Source organism: Tyto alba, unplaced genomic scaffold, assembly GCF_018691265.1.
Source record: "Tyto alba isolate M040663 unplaced genomic scaffold, T.alba_DEE_v4.0 Super-Scaffold_22, whole genome shotgun sequence".
NCBI lineage: Eukaryota > Metazoa > Chordata > Aves > Strigiformes > Tytonidae > Tyto > Tyto alba.
Genome location: NW_024881296.1, coordinates 37,399,068 through 37,421,691, shown reverse-complemented (window position 1 = coordinate 37,421,691; position 22,624 = coordinate 37,399,068). Strand labels below are relative to the sequence as shown.

Below are 22,624 nucleotides of genomic sequence, written 5' to 3'. Positions count from 1 at the left end.
CGCAAAGGATTGTATTTCAAAACCACAGGACCAATTAATTTTCAATAGAGGCCACAAAAAGAGGAAAAATAGCTTCTTCTGTAAGAAGAAAGTAATGAAATGAGGAAGAAAAACTCTCCTTCACATCACCTTGGTGGCAAGGCAGCTACAGCCAAAAGGACCTGTGAGACTATACATGATAAAGTTTCCATGCTCCAGTGAGTGACAACAGAACTTCCATGAGGAAGCCGCTGCCTGTAACAAAATACACAGTCAGAAAATATTTGCAAGACCAGGAAATCTGTTGCTATTCAGGAGATTTTCTGAACCAGAGAAGAGCAACTTTTTTATTTTGGCACATTCTACAGGAGAATAAAGAAAAACGTCAAGTTTTGTACCTCAATTTCTCAAGTAATAGAGTATAGGATATTAATTATCTGGAGTATTAGGAGCAAAACAAAATTTATTTTTAAAATAAAGGATTTTTTTCCTGCATACATAGTTGTGAAACAGCACTTAAGTTCTGAAGAAGGAAAAGACATTCTGCTACTTAAATAAACTTTACTGATTTCTGATGAAGTAAAAAAAATTACTTTAGCGTTTTAACTCTGAATTGAGTATAACAAAGAAAGGAAGTGATAGATAGCTGACATTCACCATGAAAATTGTGTTAGTCTTGTTTATTTCCACTCCATAGGGGAAAAAAAGAGGGGGGGAGGCGGGGCAAGGCAAGGCACTGGCCAGAAGTAGCAAGCAAACAAAAGAAAGATGCCATTCTGTAACACCAAGAGAAAGAAAGGGGTTTCCAGTTCACATTTCCCATATGCACATCTCAAAATAGGACCAGCTACAAATTAATCTGAAAACCCTTGAAATGTCTGATCTATGCGATCTCCATACTGATCTGAATGAAGATCCCGGTCAGGCAAGACGTTGAGGCCACTGGTCGACAAGCTCCCCGCCTCGACACGACAGGAAGGTGGTTACCACAATACCCTGCACGAGCGACTCCATCTTCTAAATGCTGCTAACGAGTTCATCATTTGGGCAACGCTTGTGCATTTCTGTTAGGACAACCTTCAGCTGAAGATAGGTAGCAGCTAAATCTAAACCCCAATCGTTTCTCTTCCATTCTGCAGTTACTGTTTAAGTGGAGATAATCCAGCACCACCACTTGGCAACTGGAACATGGTCTTCCAAACTTATCTCTACTTCATATGTCTTTGTCCCGCCATTCATCCATCACTCATAACATGTCAAATAACACAACTAATCTCTGCGCTTCCTAGAACAGTTTATCTCAAAGACACTCAACACAGTTTCTTAGGTATAAGGATCTCAGCACACCACCTAAAGCACATTGTTCCGCTTAACAAATTGAGGACACCAGTAAACACCAAAATAACGTTCTCCCAAGCATTTAATAGAAATAAAAAACCTTCCACTATAATGAAGATCACCAAACCTCATATTCTGTATCATGGGGTTAATTTTCAAGATGCTTTGCACCACTGAAATGAAATGCTACTATTCAACTATTTGACTTTCATTAATCTAGTAAAAAAAGTACATTTAAGTGATACGCAAGCAACCAGGTATTTGAAAGAGCACAGCTTTTTGTGCTGTCACTGCTTTGTTGCAAAATAAAAAAGCTGTGAGTGAGGTCTGTGCTAACTGTGTTGGTTCCAAGTGAAATAAGTGCTCCCTATGGGGATATGGGAAGAGGAAGGACATGGTGGATTTTCTGAGCACAAGCCAGGTAAAATTTCTTGTCCCCTACTTCTCTCCTAACATTGGGTCAAAGCAAACAGGCGTTACACACTTCTGAGCCCTGTGATCTACTTTAATGGTTAAAAGTTCATGCCAGGAACAGCGCCTGAAATTAAAACATTCAAGCTGACCTTTCCAAAAATGTCTCTGGTTAGTAACAAATGACTAGTCCTGCCAGAGCCTTCAGCAATCCAAAATGAGAAATATTTCAGCCCAAGTTGTACAGTTTTTTATTAATTTATTTTGTACAGTTTTTTTAATCACTTGGCAGTGGTGTGCTTCACAAACTGCATCTTCAAAAGTAAGTTAACCTTGTTTATAAGGAAGAACAAAATGTGAAGATCAAACTAATTTAATGACTGCCCAATGCTTAGAAAAGTAAATACTCCTTGTCCCAGAGGAGAATAACACAATTAAAGCCTAGATTTCTCAGCAGAGCTGTTTTCTATAATGCTAACAGAGACTGTAAGTCTCATTATACAAGTAGAAAAATCTGCAGCCTCAGAAAGGCAACTCTGTCCACGTACATCCAAATAACACTGAGATTCCAGATGTGAGTGAGAATCACTGAATTCAGGTAAGCATTACATGAGGCATCAGGTAAAACATATGAACATATGGATCATAAATCTATCAAATTCAACCACTAAACCTCAAAGGCATAAAAAAAGTTACTCTCTCCAAATTGATAAGGCTGTCTCCTTACCTGATGTAAATCTGGAAAGCTGTTCACACCAGACGGAAGTATTGCTTTCCCTGTATTTTTAGAGGAATGAAAAACCTCCCATCTCCCTTTAGGTTGTATTAGACCTGCAGTACAAATATAACTGAAAGATACATTAGCTGGGTCCTTTCCCTTAGCAGAGATCAGCAAAAAGTGTCTCATAAACCGCATTTTCTGACACGCCTGAAGGGCTACAAGCAACTCCACATGCTGCAGGAAGCATCTCAGAATCAGGCCAGAAAAATACTGGTTACAAAAAGGAAAGATCTCATTACAGCATTCAGCTTCAATACCAAAACCTGCTATTCTGTCTCACCTACACGCACAAACTGGTGCACATCTGTGGGAGCATTTCCTTCTCCCTTCTCTTTGTTTTTATTTACTTTCAAATCAAACCCGTGCAACACAGGAACCTTAGCAGTGTGGTATCACAGAGGTACATTTGCAGTATGAGAGAAAACTGCAGTAGCACTGTGGGATAACACACTAATCTGAGTACTCAGACTTACTGCTGAATTTCTTTACTTGTGCATTATAAATAAGTGGGCTTGGGTTACGGTTCATTTCTATGCAGAGTCATGGATCAGCAACAGGCCAGATACTGACATCTCAAACTCTCTACACAGATTATACAGGTGGCCAGTATCTACAGCTGGAATTTTAAAAATTAGCACACAAAAGTCAAAAATAGGCCAGGAAATTATCACCAATATGAGTAGAAGTCTTACTATTTAAATAAAGGAGCTGGTTTGTTGAAGTATAACACATCTCTTTGGACATTATCCCAAACATCAACTGGATCTCTAAATAAATTTATGAGAAGAAACATGCTCTAGTGGCAGACTTCTAATCCCACTGGAGAAAGCCCAGATCATCTCCATTTATGGTCAAGCAAGCAACAGCTGCACATTTTTGTTCCCCATAACAAAATAAAGCAGACCAGAACCTCCACCACAGATTCCTTTTTTCAAGTTTTTCCTTTCTGATATCCATGGGTGTCTGGACCCATTCACCCAGAGGTGAATCAAACAGTACAACGATGTGCTCATATCGCCTGTCTGTACCTGTCAGGCTGACATGTCTCATAAGCAGCACTTTGGCATCTACCTCAGAACCCCATCAAAATCCCCGTGATTTACACGAGGGAGTGGAACTAAACTGAACTACAAAAATGTTCTCGTGAGAGGGTACATTTGTTACCCTCTCACGAGAGGTAACAAGTTTGTTGTTAGAGAAACATCAATACAAGGTCTACAACATTCATGTGGTCTGAACTTGTGCATCTTATTGTTATATAATGAATATATTTTCCATTGTAAAACTTCTTATCCAAGTTAGACATTTACAGAACATACGTATTATATTTCTGATGAGATACTACTATTTTTATTAATGTTTACCTTGCACATTTACATATCATTCTTTATAAAGATGACCAAGCTATGACTGCATCAGCAAATGAAACTTATTCACAAACAGCACTTTTTTAAGGCATCTCATTTCTGAAAAGCTCCAAAATTATCATTAGGTCTATTTCATTAACAAAAAAAGCTGAGAATTTGGGGTGGATTAACCAAATAACATGATCGTTTTACAGTGACTTGGTAAAAGGGAGGAACTGGCATTGTAGCTACTGCAGTGCTGGGTGTTGGACTTTAATAACAAAGCACAGAGGTGAATTTCAACAGTACAAGTTTCATATTACATCTTACAAAAAGCAAACAACAACGATAGCAGTACTTCTGCTGGATGACAGCACGCAATGAAAACATGAAGCTTCCCTCATAAAAAGGCCAAATACAGTTTGCTTGACTACGAGAGATTTATAATGTTAATAATGCCATTATACGTAAGTAATTAAACCCTCTGCACTGGTGAAGAACTATCACTCCTCACTGTGGAGATATTCAATTAACTTTCAACTGAAATAGGTGACCCTAAATTTCCTGGGTTTGATATTGAAGGATAACAGAAAGCAGGCAGATTTATTATATTAAAACTGAATTGCTAACTTCAACTATGTTATAACCAATTTTGCAGAAGAGCTAAACCTTATTTATGAAAATATAAATAGAGCTCAATTTAAAACAAGGTGGTACATCACCTCCAGACCTTTTTGTCTCTGGTTTGCAGCATGTTATCACAGCAGGGCTTATAGGTAATAAAAAAACCAAACCAAACAAAACCTCACCATGTCTGGTTTCCTGCTCAAAGCCAAGTAGTAATCTATGCTAAACAACTGTTGTCAAAACTGGATCTGTAAGCGTTCAGAGTTAGGCTGAGCTTCTGTATTTTTGCCTGTGGTTTCCAAATCAGGAAGAAGCACATGCTGTCGGTTGTATCCACATACGACGCCCGATGCTGGATGTTCACACACTCAACAGTTCAGTCCTTTCACAACCAGTAAATCCTCCGCTTCCTGGATGCACGAAATCTACTCCGTATATGCACTGTGGTCTCATTTCTCATTTCGCAACACAGGATAATATACATAAGATCACCTGCAAAGTAGCATCCAGCTGCTACTCCTGTCCAAAGAAATAGAACGGGTTCTCAAAAATCACTTGGATAGTTTCCAGCCACAAAAATAGGGAGGAAGGAGAAAAAGGGTGGGCGGGTGTTTTAAAGGAAAGGTAAATACTTGAAATTATATAGGAATGATAAATTTTGGAAATTAATTTCTATATGCTGGGTTTTATTTGAAAACCAATAATCCTCTAAGCCACAAATTAATTTAAAGATTGGAAGAGACTTGAAATACAGAAAAATTACTTCAGTTCAAGCATTGGGAGAAGAAAGATGATACTGGGAAACACTTTATACACTGTAAGCTGAATACCATCTGTGTAATAGAATTATGAAAACTATATATACACTGAAAGTGTAGTTTAAGAAACCCTTTGTACAGAAGAAAATAATTCCAAGTCAAAACCCCATATGAAATGTGATCACCCACGTGAGAGATTTATGTCTTTTATGATGAAGAAACACTGCTGCAGCAAAAGTAACACATCCAAAAGAGCTCCCTGAACAAATTCCCACTTAAGTTCTTGTTTAAGAAAAGGCAGGGTGTGAGCAAGCAGCTCCCTTCGCTACCCCACTGAAGCGTGCCACCTCCCCGATTCCTTCACCCTGTGGCTGCGCAGGGGGCCTCCCTGCCACACGGTTCCCTTCCCGAGAGGAAGGATGTTGCCCACGTTTAACGTATTGCTGCTGTGGACAAGTTTAGAGGAGCGGCTGCCCGTGTCAGAAGGCAGACATGGGACCAATCACAACTTGTGAGCTGCTGAATGACGCCGGGAGTCCTGCCTCTGAAACTTTTGAGGGGAAAAAATAACAACCGACTTCAATTGTTCCCACCGCTTGGTCACAGGCTCGGACAAGTTGCCAGAGATCTACAGACACTTCCCACAGCCCGGAGCAGGCTCCTCTGTGCTTCAGCAAATCACACCAGAGGTAAGAAATCTCTCTTCTTTTATGCTTTTAATTCTTATAGCAAGGCACTGTAGCTGGAGTTTTCTACAAAAACTCCTCTAGTCAAATTAACAGCTGGTTATAACTGTTTATCAAAAATATGGAAATGAAGGCATTACAGCTCAAAAATATAATGCGGGGGGACACCTGTTCTAGCAATAATAAAGGCAACTGAGATTTTTCTACATGCTCAAGGGACACTAGCTGTCCTTGGGTAGATGATTTATACAGGTATCATTACATCAGAAGGTGATGAGGTTTCACCATTTTCCTCAGACCTTTGTCTCTCCTATTAAACTTAATACGGTTTGGGTTTTGTTTTTTGGAGGGGTTTTTTGTTTGGTTGGTTTTGCTTGTTTGGTTGGTTGTTTTTTTTTTGTTTTTTTAATGCAAAATCCACAAAGAGAGTAATCTACTTGAAGTTTTGTAGAGACACTTTTGTTTCCCCAAAGCTGCCTACCCACACCCCAGCAAAGGTAAAAGCCCTTTCCCCATTTACCTCAGAAAAGCATTTTTCTGATCTAACACATTGAGAGAATAATCCTTTTTTTGCTGCATGATGAAAAAATACCCTTAGCTTAAAAATTTAAGCTGTTAATAGCAGTACTACAACTGAAATTGTATCCTGTTACTCAAATTGCAATTCAAGCTACAGAACTGATATAGCATTTTTGCTGTGTATTCCTTTAAAGTTTTATTTTCTCCTGCTGGTCATTGTAACTGCCAAACTTGTCCTAGAATGCTTCTAGTAACATAGAAGTAATTTAGCTAGGATTTGTAACATCATGAACTGAATTTCAAATGCAGAAAGTAATCCATCTATATACAACTAAGAGAATCACTACACACAGAAAGAGTGCATCTCAAACAGAAACATGGTCACATAAAGGATATTTTAATGTTTAGATATACAAATATTTTTTAAAAGGAATATGATTCATGAATATGTATGTCTCTAAGGAATTTCTCCTCCTTACAATCACATTTCCCCCCTTCCATCAATTCACACCTTACTACTTGTGTCTACATAAGGTTCTGGTTTCAGAAGAGAGACTTAATACAGACTTTAATTTTGCGAGGCATGTTTTCCGTTACCAAACAGACACACCTAATCCCTTTTCCCATTGCTGACTGGTAGGCATCAGAAAAAAAACCATGTAGGTGCTTGGTTTTGTGCTCAGCAGCCTTGTGCCAATTTTGAGTAGACAAGTACTGGAAGCGTCTGGACATCCTGTTACTCCTAAGGCAAACAGTCTGTTACGAAGTTCTCTAGGAGCTGCTTCCAGGAGGCAGCTTCAGACCTCCCAGTGCCTTCAAACCAATGCCTACAGCAAGCAAGAAGACTGAGACAGACAGACAGATCTTTTTCCAAGGCTAATGTTACATAAAAGGTATTTTCAAGTGGGGAGGAGTTCAGGTTTATTCTACCACGCAGAGAATCTTTCTCTCCTAACACAAGCACTGCCTACACACAGCTTTAAAAATACAGTTTGTGTGTACATGCACAAATTAACATGCACAGAGAACCTGAGCTGCTGTAGGCAGCTCTCTACTGGCATGCATCCATAGCTACAGCAGGTTAGATGCCCATTCATCTCAATTCTACACTGTCACAGAGTTAGGTAATTTAAAGTAGCTGGCAGTGTGGCTCAGCTCTGAAGTTAAATCTAAACATTTCACGCCGATAACATCCCGTATCACAGATATCCAAATCCTGTGTAACAACAGCCGACAGTCATGACAGAAGCATGTGCTACGTAGCAGGCGATAAATGTTACAAATCAGATGTGAAATACTGCACTTAATTTACAGCAAATCACAATTTTCAGCCTTTTTTTTTTGCCATTCGTCAAAACAACTATGTTATTAGTATTTAGAGATATTCAGATTTACGTATATACCACATTTCTGTTTTTAAAAGTTGCCTTTATTTCTGGTGCTCTGAAGAGGTTAGGAATACAGTGTCTTCATTGTACAATATGAAACTCACTAAAATCAGTTTATAATCAGTGTGAAGGTGATTTCCACATCTTTTCAGACTATTAGCAAACTAAATGTATGGGATACACCTACACAACTACAAAAGCAGCTTTTTTATTTGCTTTGAGAATAATAATTTGATTTGGGAATAGAAAAGTATCCCAACTGGAGAAGCAAAAAAGCCCCCAGGAAAATAACGTCATGTTTCCTGAACTACAAGACACTTTAGAACTGGAAGATTGATTTTGCTTTCTAGAGATTAATACATGGCTTAAAAGGACTTCTCTAGCATCAAGTTACTTCTCAGAAGTTGCATTTACCTACCATACTCTTCTTTCAATCAATGCCATGTTGTCCCCTGAGCTGCTAAACCCAAGGTGTTGGGCACCCAGAGCGTGTAGTGGAGGAAGGAGTTAATTTCCTAAAAGAAAGTTAGGGCGCAAAAGGCAAATCATACCAACAGATGGGAAAGAGTATACTGTTGTTTTATGTCTTATTCTGATTGAGGGAGCTGATGAGTATGGAGGCTGAAGCACCTGCCCAAGATCCCACTTCACAGTCCTGCAGCAGTTGTAGGGAATTTAACCCAGAGTTAAAAACTAGCCCAAAGCATTAGCCCCCAGGCTACTCTAACAGACTAGCACACAGATAAAAGTCCCAGTTATCCACAAGGTATATAGATAAACTTTCAAAAACAAAAACGCCAAGCCTGGTGTTTTCAACTATTCACTAGTGTAATTTCTTAGTATCTACACCTTTTGCATTCTCATGGACTCAAAATACAGGTAAAGGCTCTTCCTGGCAAACTTGCTTCTGGAACACTGAGAACATCAAAGCTAGTCAAAAGGAAGATTGTAAGAGGAATTAATTAACAAGAGGGGAATAAAAAAAATAAAGAATCTAAACTGTGACTCTTCCCTTATCCTCTCTCAAACACATGAAAAATATTGACTTTAAAACAAAAAGATAAAATCAGGTTGCTTTCCTGTTACCAGCATTTCCCAAACTCTATGAGCTGAATTGTTGCTTCTACTCCCACCCCAAGGAAATGTTTTCTGCATGTGATTGAAAAAAATTACATTATATGCCACAAGTCAGTGTCTAGCTCTCTTCAGTGACTTAACGCACTCCAGATGCAGTTTTCTCTTTCCCCTTGTGTAATTCCTTGCTCTTTTTCCACACTCACTCTCTCTGCTCGCTTTCTTCTGCTTTCCTCCCTCAATCTGTCCTCTCCTGCACTATTGCCTTCACCCATCGCAGTTTTTGCTTTTGACCTCCACCCCTTTCTTTCCCCTCTTAGGTTTTCTTCTCAAAAAACAAACAAACAAAAATTTAAAAAATCAACTTTCTTTTTTCTGCAGTCAAGCTGTTGAATTGGCTAATATTCTTAATACCTTCTTCACTGAGACAAGTGTCTAGTGCAACTCAGCCTAAAATCAGAATAAGCACAGAATTCTGCAACCCTAGCATTGGTACACAGAAAATCCAGCTGCTGGGGTAAATCCTAGCAAGTCACCTTCATCCTACATATATTTTTTGTAAAAAGAACAAAAATTTTAAATTATGCCATACCTTTATAAATCACTTCTGTACTTGAAAACCTGTAAGCAACTTCTGTTTTGTCATTGGAAACTTCTACTTACTGAACTAAATTGACAGTAGTGAGACCCTCTAGAGGTCTCTGGAGTTAATTCAGATGCTTCCTTCAGCCCCTTCTCACCTCGCATCTTCTTCATACAAAAAAGGAGACTTTTCAGACTTGGAGGTCTCAAATGGAATATCTCCACAATGCCACTGAGGAGGTATTTTACAGCAGCATTCAAAACAGAGAAATGCAACTTGGAATAAGATACATACATTAACACAGGACAGCCAGTGAAGAGGAAAAGCATGCCTACACATCAACTGCAGCTGCTGTGCACAGGCAGAGCTTTAAAACTCTGCACTGTCTCCTCTTCTGGGGGCCACACAATTCACAGACTGGTGACAAAGGGCTTCAGTTTCAATTCAACTCACAGCATATAGTTCTGCAAGCACAGGTCTTCTTTGCTTTGGCACTATACACACAAATCTTTAAACTTACCTCCTCTGAATGTGCAGAGGATGCCTCTTCCTGCCTTGGATTATCATACTGCTCGCACAAACAGCTACAGGAATTTCTGAGGCCAGATAACTTTTGGTAACAGTTCTAAACACATACTAGACCAAGGATCACACAACTTGATGGTACTTTTTGCATCACTCTGTTTATGGTTATTAAGGCATTTCTTTTCAATGGATGAAACTGAATTCCTGGGTTTTGGAGACAACTCGTTGTAAAAATCTGTGCAATAGACTGTTACATGATATTATTTTTTTAACAATGCCCTTTCAGGGCTTCACTTGGTCCTATGGGACAGCAACAAATCAAGTATGTCAAACTTCTTCTATTCCACTGATATCACTGCTGCATTTAGTAAACATATGACAGGAAGCAGGCTGTGTCTAAAATTGCTGTGGCATTTCCAAAGGAGCCAAATTTATCCCGTGTGACTTCAATAGAGTCAATGCAGTTGCACCAGAACGAGCGTGGCCCACAGTTTTCACTTTGGTCATATACCCCCTCTCATTGTGAAGGACACCCAGGAACAAAGATAAAAATAACCTGATAGAAACCAGTGACACAGTCACATGTCAGTGAAGAAGGAAGCGATAATTGTGATCGGTGACTCATTCTAGGGCACCAGGTGTAGGGGATCCCCTACACAGCAACCTGCAGGGTCAGCCACACGACCTCTTCCTGCAGATCCTTACGGTGCATGAGAAGCCTTTCACGACCCTTATAAACACACAACCGCACAGCAACGCGGCCAGCCGTTTCTCTTGTGTAATACTTGGTCTTGTCAGACCACTAACACTTCTCAACTTTAAAAAAAATGTCAAATAGAGTTTGCCCTTTTGCTGCACTTTCCTTTTAAGAAGTGGTGTGTGCGTGCATAATGCTTCTTAATATTGACCTAAAACACAGTCAGGGGACTAAGCAGCAGAGAACAGCTACTACTTGTGGCAATGATCAGCCTTCATTTCAGTATAATTATTTTTCAGGCTGTCCATTTTGACCTTGCTAGCCACCCATATGCAGCTGCATTACTGAATCTGTTTCTCTTTGTGCACACTTTAGGTGGGTGACAGCGCCATGGAGGATTAACAAGCAAGGTATGTGTTTATGAGTTGAAGCCATGCACTTATGAATACAAACTTGTTGAAATACAGACAGAATTTGCTTCCTTTGCTTACAAGAAAATTTTTCCCACAGGCAGGGTTAGTAGGTAAAACACCACATAAGTGTTTCAAAAAGTTGCAAAACCATGAGCCTTTAAATTAAGAAAACCAAGTTACTGAATTTTGACCTTTCCTCATCCCTGCTCTACACCATCTTCTAGCTGTAGGAGGTATACATTTTAATTTACGCTACCTTCCTTTTTTAAAGATCCTTTTGAATAGTCTGTCTGGTCACATATGTCCAAACAGCTAATGCTGACTCAACTCAACTGAGCCTTCTGACTATTGCCTGCTCCCTCAGCAACACCACTCACCCATTTCAAAGGGAAGAATATTTTTTTTCCCTTCCAGAGAGATGTCACCATTTCTCCTCACCTGCACTGGCTTTGCATCTGCAACGCCCAAACAGCTAATAGTGCTTTTTATGGAAACGCTTCAAAGCCCCAGGTCCTTGCCCCTGGAGCCATGCAAGTAAAACACAGGCGGCAACACAGCAGTGCAGGTGCTCGCATGTGTGCAGTTAAATTTAATACAGTACACAGAAATGGATCTATGGTGCGTAAATGCAGGTAAAAACTCATGCTGTTCCAACCCTTCCAAGGGCCCCAAGAAAAACAGCAGCCAGGAAGAAGACAGATATGCTGCTGTAGCAGGTCACACACAGCCCAAAGACCACAGGCTGTACACACTCTGCATGAAAAAATGACCTAACGATTTCTGATGAAGTCATCTGCAGGAAATACTGTTCTCTGCGCAGTGTCTGTCACTCAAGCTGGTTACACAAACTTTTCTGTACTAGCTTAATCCGTTAGTGGTTCATCTACCATGCCTTGTCTAGAAGAGAATAAACAGCCTCATGTATCCCAGCCTGTTCTGTGCTGGGAGAACGAATGTGCCTTCAGGCAAGTCACTGGAGAATTCTTGTGCATGTCTTGCTTTTACTGCACTTGGGGCAGACAGTGACTAGCAAAGAGCTAAGCAGGTTATACTTGGCAAGCACTTTAACTGCTTAAATAGACAAAAACAGGTACAGCATAAAGTCAAACAAAGTTGACAAATTACAGTCGCTATGAAAGTAAGTTCCTGGTGCGTGTTTTTTTCGCAATAAAGTGAAAATCAACTACAGCTCAAAACATCATAACAAAATCTGAAGTTCAGTTTTAGGAGTAGATGTCATCACATACAATCCTCTAAAGGTATTAAAATAGCCATGCATAATCTGGTTTCTTTTGAAAGTCTCTTTAAATACCAACGCTGCCACTGGCACGGGAAGCACACGTATTCTGCTCATACAGTACCATTTGGCTCTGCAGCCCAACATGGAGGGACTAAAAAAGAAGAGTCTGAAAGACACTTCTGTTTCATTTCAAGGTTTTTCCATTTTAGCCACATCTAAAGACAAATTCACAGACAATAAGGTATCTCTGATTTAGTCAGGATCACCATGTAATTTGGGTAGTAGATATATAAGCAACGGTTTTACTTTATGTGGCATGTATGAGTAAATAGGAATTTCATTTATTGGCCCCTACCCCCAAAAACAAAAGAAATGACAAGGAGAGGCCTTCTGTGAACGATATGATAATGATATAAGCTGATAGAACATTTAGGAGCAAATGCAGCTTTAGTGGCAAAGTTTGAGATGCATATATCATCATCACCTTGAAAACCAAGGTGTTGCTGTTTCACACTGCAACAGCACCTACAGAATCTACCTCACTATGAGGTAAGCAAGCATATAGCAAAGCCGGCCTCTTGCCACAGAAAGTTTGTAAAGGAGGGTTTTACAACTCCCAGCAGTTGCAGTGTAAGACAACTGACACTGTGCTTCCATCTGCCTTAAAAACTAGGAAAATATATTTGAAGTCAAACACTCAAGAGACAAAAGTTATATACGTGTTTTATTTTGTCCCTCATAGCAGTCCTGTGCCTTTGAACCTGTATTCTGTAACACAGTCCTACCCATATAAAAAAAAATTTTAGTCCTTACTCTGTTTTGCCTGTTGAAACATCTGCTACTAAAATTTCCTATATCAGTGATGCATCAGCTTCTAATTATGCACCACAAAGAATTTTCTCTCGGAATGGAAATGCCTCAACAATATTTCTTTTCCTCCCTTCCAGAATAAGGTACTGGTAGATCAGACTATCCGCCCGGGTCAGTAACAGCCAGCAATAATATCCAGGTCTCCTGGCTGAAAGGTCTGTGACTCTAGTCATACCATCAGGCTTTCGTGTGTGCTTGAACAAATAAAGCATGGGGGGCGGGAGGGAAGTCAACCATGGCCTTTTCATAGACCATAAAGGATAGAGAGATTAGGATCTAAAGCAGTGATCTGGGTAAAACCCATATATCCACAATTTCCACTTTACAGTTCCTCACCACTGCTAAAAAGCAGGTGCTTAGTAGCCTTCTGGAAGAGAAGCACAATATAGCACAAACCTAAACTTGAAAAACAAAATTTAAAAAAATCCTGCTTTAAAGTAAAAACACTGTAAAGGCAACCTGTTTACTTCAGGCTTTTTAGAACTTCAAAACAATCTCCATTTGCACTCATCAAAACACTTTACTTCTGCATTTCTAACTCTTCACTTTCCTGCTTTCCCAGCTCCACAAAGGCTGTCTAAAACAAAAAGAGAAGATAATAGGCACTTTGCACTGTTCCTGACAACTTCTCTTCTTTCCTGCACTCCTAAAACCTCTGATTTGTGCCCTCTGCTTTCTTGTTGCCATGGAGAAGGTCCAATACATAACCCGCTCTGCTCTGAGGAGAGCCTCAACTATTGAGGTCAACCCACAAGCACGCCAAAGGCTCCAAGAGCTTTTTGTGAATTTCTGCCTGATTTTAATTTGCCTCTTGCTGATCTGTATCATTGTGATGCTCCTCTGAAGTTCCAGCACTTCTCTGCACTGTCCTCTAGGAAAGTCACCCCAGAGGGAAGAGACCTACACCCGCAACTCCCAATGCAAGGATCCTCTCGTGAGAGGGGCTAGCACTTGGACTAGAGCTGTATGCCAACCATCGCACTATTCTCTTACTACCTACTACATGTATTAAAAACACACTTCTGTGCAGAACAGTGTTTAGAGCCTGTTGTTACAAAGCTGTGCATGACCTAGTTTGTCTGTCTCAATCAAGAGATGTCTTTTCTGAATGGGGTAAAGTACTGGCTCTTCGTGGAGTTGGTAAGTTCCTCAATGTTTTAGCTAGATCACACGAACAGCAAATTCACTTTTTGGGGGTCTGACTGTTTTTTGGTTTCTCTGAAAATCCTTAAGCCCTTCGGAGGCGTTCCAAATTTGGCCCACATCAGCCCCCAGAAGAGCTGCAGGCACACAGCCCTCAACGCATCCTAGGAAAATTTATGTTCTGCTTACTTCAGGGTGCTGCATCTCTGCATTATCAACTGACAGCATTCAAATTATTTTAGTGGTTGTTTAAGGGAATGTAAGAATAAAACAAAAATCTCTTCTAACCCAGAAATAAAAACTATTTCCTATGCTTTTCTACCTATTTAAGGGATCTTATATATACATGTGTGTACACACAAAACTTGGATCTGAAAAGAAAAAAGGCAACTTCATTTACAGTATTTTTCACTAGATGCATCCTTACAAAACTAAGTGGCATCTAGAAAGCTTTTCACTATGCTTTGCAGAAAAAAATGATACCACCACATTGGTATCAAAGATTTAATTTTCTGTAGTCATTTAACTGACATGACAGTTGGCAAAACTCAGAAATAATTATCAGGCTTCTTAGTATTTGGCTTCAGACAACTTTATTATGACTTGCTGTAATTTATATAATAATTTCCTTAGTTTAAAACTACAGCAAACTTGGTACTTGCCAGTGTCACACAAGGCAGCTTATATCTGATGTGGTAAAGAGAAAGGTGTAGGTCACCCTTACTGCTGTGACTGAAGTGTATCATACAAATACATGTAACATGACCACCTTTAAATGCAAATGCCTGTTAGGGAACATGCAAATATTTTCCTAAAATAAATGATACATTAAAAAAATATAAATTATAAACAATTACACACAGGAGGAAAAGCACTGCAGAAATATCTTTTCAACATGTAAACCACAGCCTATACACGTAAAAAGATAAAGTTTCTACTCCAGCAGTTGTCAGTACCATGACTGAGCAGTAGACTTCCAACCCTTCTACAAGTTGCTGCTATTAAGCTAAATTCCTAGAAACTTTACACAGATTTCAAATTTAAAGAAAGCTCAAGAATCAACAGACAGAGGTCAAACAGACGTTCATTTTTTTTAAAACAGGCATCTTTCTATACCACTCTACGTAAGCAATTCTGTTGATGAATACAGAAAACCAAAACAAGTTTATCTTAATCTTGTATTCTGCCTTTAAGACGTAATATTCCATGAGCAGAGGTTGACAATGAACAGTTGAGCAGGAAGGGAAGATATCTCTGAAAAAAACTCTGCACTTGATGGAATGCAAGCAAGTCCAGCTGTGATATACTTCCGATCGGGCAAATAGATATGCTGAGATCAGACCTCTGAAATAAGGTTAATCACTAGAGGAAATTCATTAGCTACTGTTGGAGGATCAGGGCAAGCTCTGATGAGATCGGCAACACACACCCCCACTTGCAAGTTAGTATATGAGTATTACTGATTTGAACTGTTAATTCTAAATCTCAATTTCCATTTCATGCATTCTGACCACTCTCTCAAATGCATGAGATTAATAAGTGCACTTTCCCTATTAATCCTTCTTAAGAAAAGCCACAAACACAGTGAACCTCGGGGCAGTGGGAGAAGGTGAGAAATAGAAAAATCTAAAGTTACTTTATTCTCTCCTTAAATCTGTATTTTTTGTGATAGACAGGGTTTCCAGTTTTAGTTTGCTTTCAAGGTGTTTCAAGAGACTTCAATTGGAAATAGACAACAGTTTTACAGTACTGAAAGCTTCCTGAAGAAAAAAAGGTATCAAGAGTAAAATATCAGCATGTACATTCTGAAGACATGTTGGTATTATAGGTTTCACAAGCCAGTAATACATACAAGTCAAAGTAAAGCATTGCTTAAAAATAATAAACTCCCCCCCTCGTAAAAAACACACGACTTTCCTTTTATGTACCTGAAAATCCAATATTTATTTTTAAACAATAAACAACCAAGAACAAAACCAAAGTATAAACAAACTGGAAGCCCTACTGTTATTCTACAGTGATGCAGATCAATTACACATACTGTACGGTTCATTTGTATTTTAGGATTTTGCTGATCAGAAAGTCTGCTGCCATCCTTTATATCACTAAATGTCAACTGAACCCAGAGAGTAAAAAATAAAACCTTTTGTACATAGTCCAATCTTCTTTGTGTACTTATAGGGGCTTTAAAATTAACATTTACTGTACTTTTATTTATTAAAATGACTGCTTGAAAATATATTAATGCATAAAATACTTAAATACAATTCTGTTTAGCAAGAAGAATCTATTTTATCATCTGCTCATTAAAATCATGTGAAAAACAGCTAGTCATCACACAGCTTTCTAATTCTTTATCCCTCTATATATTGTTTTGTTTTTCAGTAGTAATCTTGCCTATTTTGCAATGTCCAGATCACCTACACATACTTAATTTACACTCACTAACTAGTGCACATAAGTGATCCTAATGAATTTTATGAAAGTGTAATCTGAAACTTTTATGAGCCGTAATAAAAATTCCAAACACAGCATGTAGCTTGGATTAAGTTTTCAATTCTCTGTTCCACTCCACCCGTGGCTACATCTTTTTGATAAGTTCATCTTACACACTGAATGTGAATAAAGCCAGCTAAACAGGCAATGATCTGCTATTACTCTTCCTTCAAAAAAACAAATTACAAACTTCCGTAGCAATTTTACATGGGGAAAGAGCTGAATCAGGAAGAATAATATGCCAGGGTTTTAAAGATGTGTCTCCTCGGGCAGCTTTTCAGCAGCAATTGGTATATCTACCTATTTTTCTCTAGGTGAAGACATGACCAGTTTCAGAATTTAAATTTTGCTCTGATCAAGACTAGTCAGTAAGGCACTTTAGAGGGCAGCAGGTACTTGCACTTCTCTATTAACTTTTCTGCATCAATTCAGCAACAACTGCCCTTTCTAGCAGAACTGAACCACTCAGTGGAAAGCCAAGCGTAAACCAGGCTTCAACAAAATTTCTCACAAAACACGCACAAAATGTTTGCCACCCTGGCACAAAGAACTTCTGTGTAAATTTTGTTACAACGACACACAGAACAATAATCCCATCAGACACACACTCGTGTTGGGATTTACTGTACCTATATCCACTCTGCCAAAATAAATTAGAGCAGAGTAATGAAGGCATTCACTTACAGAGTATTCTTGTTCATATCTGGAAGCATACTAATATACTATAGATTACAGACCAGATACCTGTATTTGTATGGCTATTAATAAATAATGTCTGTCAGAATACAATTAGAAAGTATTTGTGAAGTCCTACAAGATCCACAGATATGTTTTATTGAACAATGAATGTAGTCCTTTTAGCTTTGACCTAGATGTTAAAAAGCAGAAAAAAAGAAGAAAAATAATCTGGTTTGGTTATGAAAGGAGATGAATGAACACCTGTTGTTCACTGCAAGGATTAAAAACAGAACAACATATTTATAATGTTTCCTTTAAAAATTAATGCTCATCTCAGCAAGAACCCTGGTAATTTAAATATTTAAAACAGACCATAGATTTATTGTAATATGTGACACTTTAGTCAAACTGATTGCTTTATAAACCCAACCCCCCTTTTTTCTTTTTATTTTTTTATTAAGATAAAAGAATGCCAAAGGAGTCAAATTGATAGCTTTATAAACCCCCCCTTTTTTCTTTTTTTTTTTTTTTTTTTTTTATTAAGATAAAAGAATGCCAAAGGCTCCATTTTTGTATGAAATATAAAACTATAAAAACACTGCCCCCTTGTGATCTTCCCTAAAAATGTAGCTGGTTATTAAAAAGGAAGTTCTGGCAACAGTTCACTGTTAGGGTTGAGTGGTCCTGTTTGTTTCTTTCATTTACATATATATTTCTATATATAAAACACAATTGCTAAGTTGTTAATACTATCTTAAAATAAGCTATTGCACATGTGCTATTAAAAGCGCTACAGGTGCATCATCTGCCAGCCCAATCCAGATTCTTAATAAGGCATTTGCAAAGCTGCAATGAGTCCTACACAGCGCACTGCTGGCAAAACGCTACCTATCACACCGCACGCTGCCAAACCCTAGAAGGGTAGGAAATACTCTCATTATCAGAGGTACATTTTACCCAGATGAGAAAGTTTTCTATTTTGCACCTACAGAGATCTTCTAAAAGTAAATTTTCAACAGTCTACTGCTGAAACAGAGTAAGTCTTGAGAACAGCCATTCTTTTGAAAATCAAATTGGCCCGAGAAGTACCATACACATTTTAAAAAGTAAATAAATAGAGCGCCAAAGTGTATAAAATTAATATTCTTTCACCATTAATTAGTTCTTCAGAACTTATTCAGTAGTGAAATGGAAGTTATCATTAACTTTTTTTATTATTTTATTTTTAAGGTATTTGGAAAAAGAGGCTTGTAGGAGGATCCAGATTCCTTTTTGGGAGGAAAAAAAAAAAAACTCTAGTTATTGTAAACAAGTATTTTTTCTTAAGTGGCAGAAACTAAAAACAGGTAAACACCTAAGGACACAATGAAATTCATGTGAATCTACATTGCTTACTACTGAAGGAGCAACCCAAAGCTACAATCAAGAGTCTGCTGCAAGCACAAGCGGGCAGACTAGTGCACATTATGGATCTTGCTACCAACAGAGGTCTCAACCTGCTACTCAATTTTCTGCTGATTGTCCTGGTTCTGGTGCTCGCATTTATCCTTGTGAAGCTGATGTGAACCTCCGTGAGGCTCTGCTTCCTTCTCAAACCTTGTTTTGAGGGTTTTGCGATGATAATGTAGACACTTCAAACTATTTGAATATGAATATGGAAAGACTGTTGAGACTGACATAGCTGACAGTTAGAGAAAGTGTTCACATACCCATTTGGTCAGAAAGCAATCCTAAAAGCTGTGCACAATTATCTACCTGCCGTTGAGTAAAGCAAGCATCTAGAGCCTTGCTGAGTACATGAAGAAATTCAAGTATGCGTCAGCAGTTACTGTAGTTTTCTCACTTCTACCATTGACTTGTATTTAAAGATCTACAAAAGACCTGCAGCCTTCAAGGAACATCGTTTCTGCAAAAGGAGACAATAGGAATTAATTTTTTTAAATGGGATTTCCATAGAACTTGTACTTCATGGGAAATTAGACGGTTATGGCAGGAAGGCAAAATGAAACACCTACATTGGGTTGACAGCATGCATCAAATTACCTGTAGAGAGCAAAAGCACAGATGCTGTAGATGGAAACAGGAATATCCATGAAAAGCAGCTTCCATCAACTCAGATGGGGGATAAGTTAATCTTAAATATGAAACCCTAATTGTTAGTTACACCTTTTTTGACCACCTACAGTCCACAGCAACACCCCATTAAAAGCCCGAAGTCGCTAGTGTTACCCAGCAGTATCAAAAGAAGCTGTCAAAGCAACTGAAAAACAAACGACCATTAACAAGGGTTATCATAACTCTGCCTAAGGAGCCCTTAACACTGACACGTACATGAGCGATAGGTGCATCTGCACAAATGCAAGAAGTGTGCTAGAGCCTCAATTAGCCAGATTTACCACTTACGCACAGGTCAAGGGTGCAGCATGGGAGCCCTCAAGCCATATTTGACACACCACTTGTACCTGCCAGTGCAATCATCCAGTCCATAGCTTGTCCTCACTTTAAGCATGCAACATAAGCTTCTTACAGGACCTTCTTCTGTGGCCCTTTACAGGATGGTGTACTTTCCCCACAGGCCCCTGGGAAGGCCAGTGACCACAAAGAGCTCACTTCTGATGGAATTATTTGCCCAGAAGGTAGCTCTACAAACCTGAGATGTGCCAGGAAAGAAGGTGGCCAGAAGCAGACTTCATACATTACACTGTGGCTAAACAGCTTACTCTTAGCATCTCTCTTTCACAACTACAACGTAGGGACAAAGTGCACTAATGCATAGGCATTGTACCATAAGCTTACTGCCATACATACACATCATAACAATCTTTTGCACACATGCAAGAGGCAGATGTTGCTCATGGGGTGGGGGAAGCCCCAGCTTCCAGCCTTCTATTGCCAACAGCACACCCCTGACTCAGCACATACACTGTCGATCCCGCACTTCTCACAAGTGCCAAGTGTATTAGAGCTGATCTCCTCCTGTTCACACTGAGGATTTCCAGATGATTACTGCTGTTGTGGGGTGGTTGTCTGGAACAGACCCATTTAAATTGGATCCACAGAAAAAAAGACTTTTCACAAGACGAGGCAGCATGCCTAGGGAAACAAAGTTTGAGTCCTACAGTTAACAGGCATCCATGTTCTACTCTATGCTACCTGCTCCAAAGCTTAGGCAGCATTAGTTAGGGCAGCACAGATAGTTACAGCAAAAGCTTTTCTCTCATCTGCTCTAAAATGTGTGCAATAAACATTTACAATAGTTTCTGCAAACTACGTATCTATAGTTTTTTTATGTCAATATAGTAATATCAATTACTGTCTGCATTTAAAGCAGGAAACTTTGCACGGCTATATTACTGTAAGCACTTTATCACTTTGATATTCTTGAAAAATTCTGCTTTAAAAAAAAAATCTATGAATTTATATACAAGGGATATATGTTGTAACAGTTACATAGTTACATGTTATTTAGGAGGATTTCTGGTGCTGCTTGGCAGAGACGGCTTGAAGCATACCAAAACCACAGAAATGGATAAGGAGCCCACTCTAGTCTAAAGAAGGATAAAAATGGTTTCCTCAACAAAATAGCTATTCATTGATACACGGCTCACAACTGAACAAAGCTTACTGTCTGTATGCTCTTCCGTATATTCCAAAGTTTCCCTACCTTAGGAAAACCACTGTGACAGTTTAATAGCTAAATTTAGATAAAGGAGTTAACCCTGACAGTGATCAAAATCACATGTTCTTTTTCAATAAAAGGAGAAAGATGAGTCTACTGCCACCAACAGTCATGTATTTCCAGATCCAAAATGACACACAAAGGAAGTCTAAAAGAAACTCTGCCATTAGCGTGTAGAAGCAACCCCGAGAAACCACCCCAGCAGCCTCCACTCAGCCAGCAATGAAAACTACAGAATCTGCAACAAATGTTGAAATACGCTGCTGAAACCAAAACATGCATTTTCCTGAGATGACATATAAAACTGGCAAAGTTACTAGTTAACCAGTGCCAAGCCTCTTTTTGCAATCAAGCACAGTCCAAGTTTGGTTTCCCATCATCTGCTAGTGCTTGCTCCAGACTGAGCCCACACATGCACATTAACACACGGAATCCCAGTTGCTGGACTACCAACTTCACAGCAAAAGGAACAGAAAATAAAAGCTTCATTGTGGCTCACGGTGAAGGAATTCATTCTGCTAGAGGTGATAATTCTTCATGTTAAAAAGTTTTATCTTGCTGATAAGTACGGTTTCTTCAAAATGTGACACAGCAAAAATGTTGATATTAATAGTTTTTAGTTTTCTGATCTACCAGGATCGTAAGGAAAACTAGGTTTGAGTTGACATTTAAGAATAAAGTTTTCTGTGGCAGCAGTATTATTTGAAGAAAGTTGTAACTTTTTCTTTCAATTAAAAGTTTTCCAACTTCTGTTTACCTATGTTTAGGTATGCACGCAGTTTACTTTCTTCCTTTTCTGTTTTGAAATTAAGACTGTTGCAGCATCTCTACATTTCTCAATGCATTAAAACTTAATTTCCAGCAATTTTTATATACATGGAATGAACAAGGCAGTGTTTTCCTCATTAAAGAAAAAACAGCAAACCAGATACATTAAAGGAAAAAGATGCGCTTAAGCAATTTCCATCTATTGTCTCTGCTATATTCTGACACAAGTTAGCACACCACGAAGAAATCACACACATGTCCCATACCCTCAAAAAACCCTCAGAGATTCATCCTGTGATGTTTCCAACATTGTACAGAGCTAATACGTAGATATGAGACCTTCTGAAACCCTCCTTCATATTGTATTATCTCCCACAATTTTAAAGGCATGCTTTCATTTTAAACCTGATTTCTGGTCTAGCACACAGTACGTACCTAGATGCATTCAGATGATAGGACAGATAATAGGATCAGGCTTTAAGAAATGCCTTGACATTAAAACATACAGCTGCTTTACCCAGACTTGTATGGCCTCACAGTTCAGTAAACAGGAACCACTGTCATGTATTATAAGCACTTTTCCTTTAACACAGATCTAATCACACACTTCCTTACTTTGGGGATT

General features: G+C 38.8%; 2 protein-coding genes across 13 annotated transcripts in view; one reads left to right on the top strand and one right to left on the bottom strand.

Annotated features, from left to right (window-relative positions):
* The window catches only part of CEP85L (centrosomal protein 85 like), a 157,928-nt gene that overhangs the window by 46,769 nt on the left and 88,535 nt on the right, over positions 1-22,624 (bottom strand). The window lies entirely within an intron of this gene.
* Positions 5,710-22,187, top strand: PLN (phospholamban). Of its 5 annotated transcripts, none has more exons than XR_004407033.2 (4): positions 5,710-5,929; positions 11,088-11,122; positions 13,313-13,390; positions 18,783-22,187. XR_004407033.2 is itself a non-coding variant. In XM_032992896.2 (4 exons), the coding sequence occupies exon 4, from the start codon at positions 13,921-13,923 to the stop codon at positions 14,077-14,079; it is 159 nt and encodes a 52-aa protein (XP_032848787.1). In that variant the 5' UTR covers positions 5,710-5,929; positions 11,088-11,122; positions 13,313-13,390; positions 13,798-13,920; the 3' UTR covers positions 14,080-18,856. The 5 variants fall into 5 exon arrangements, 1 of the variants encoding a protein (XP_032848787.1); XR_004407032.2 differs by having other exon boundaries at positions 14,111-18,856; XM_032992896.2 differs by having other exon boundaries at positions 13,798-18,856.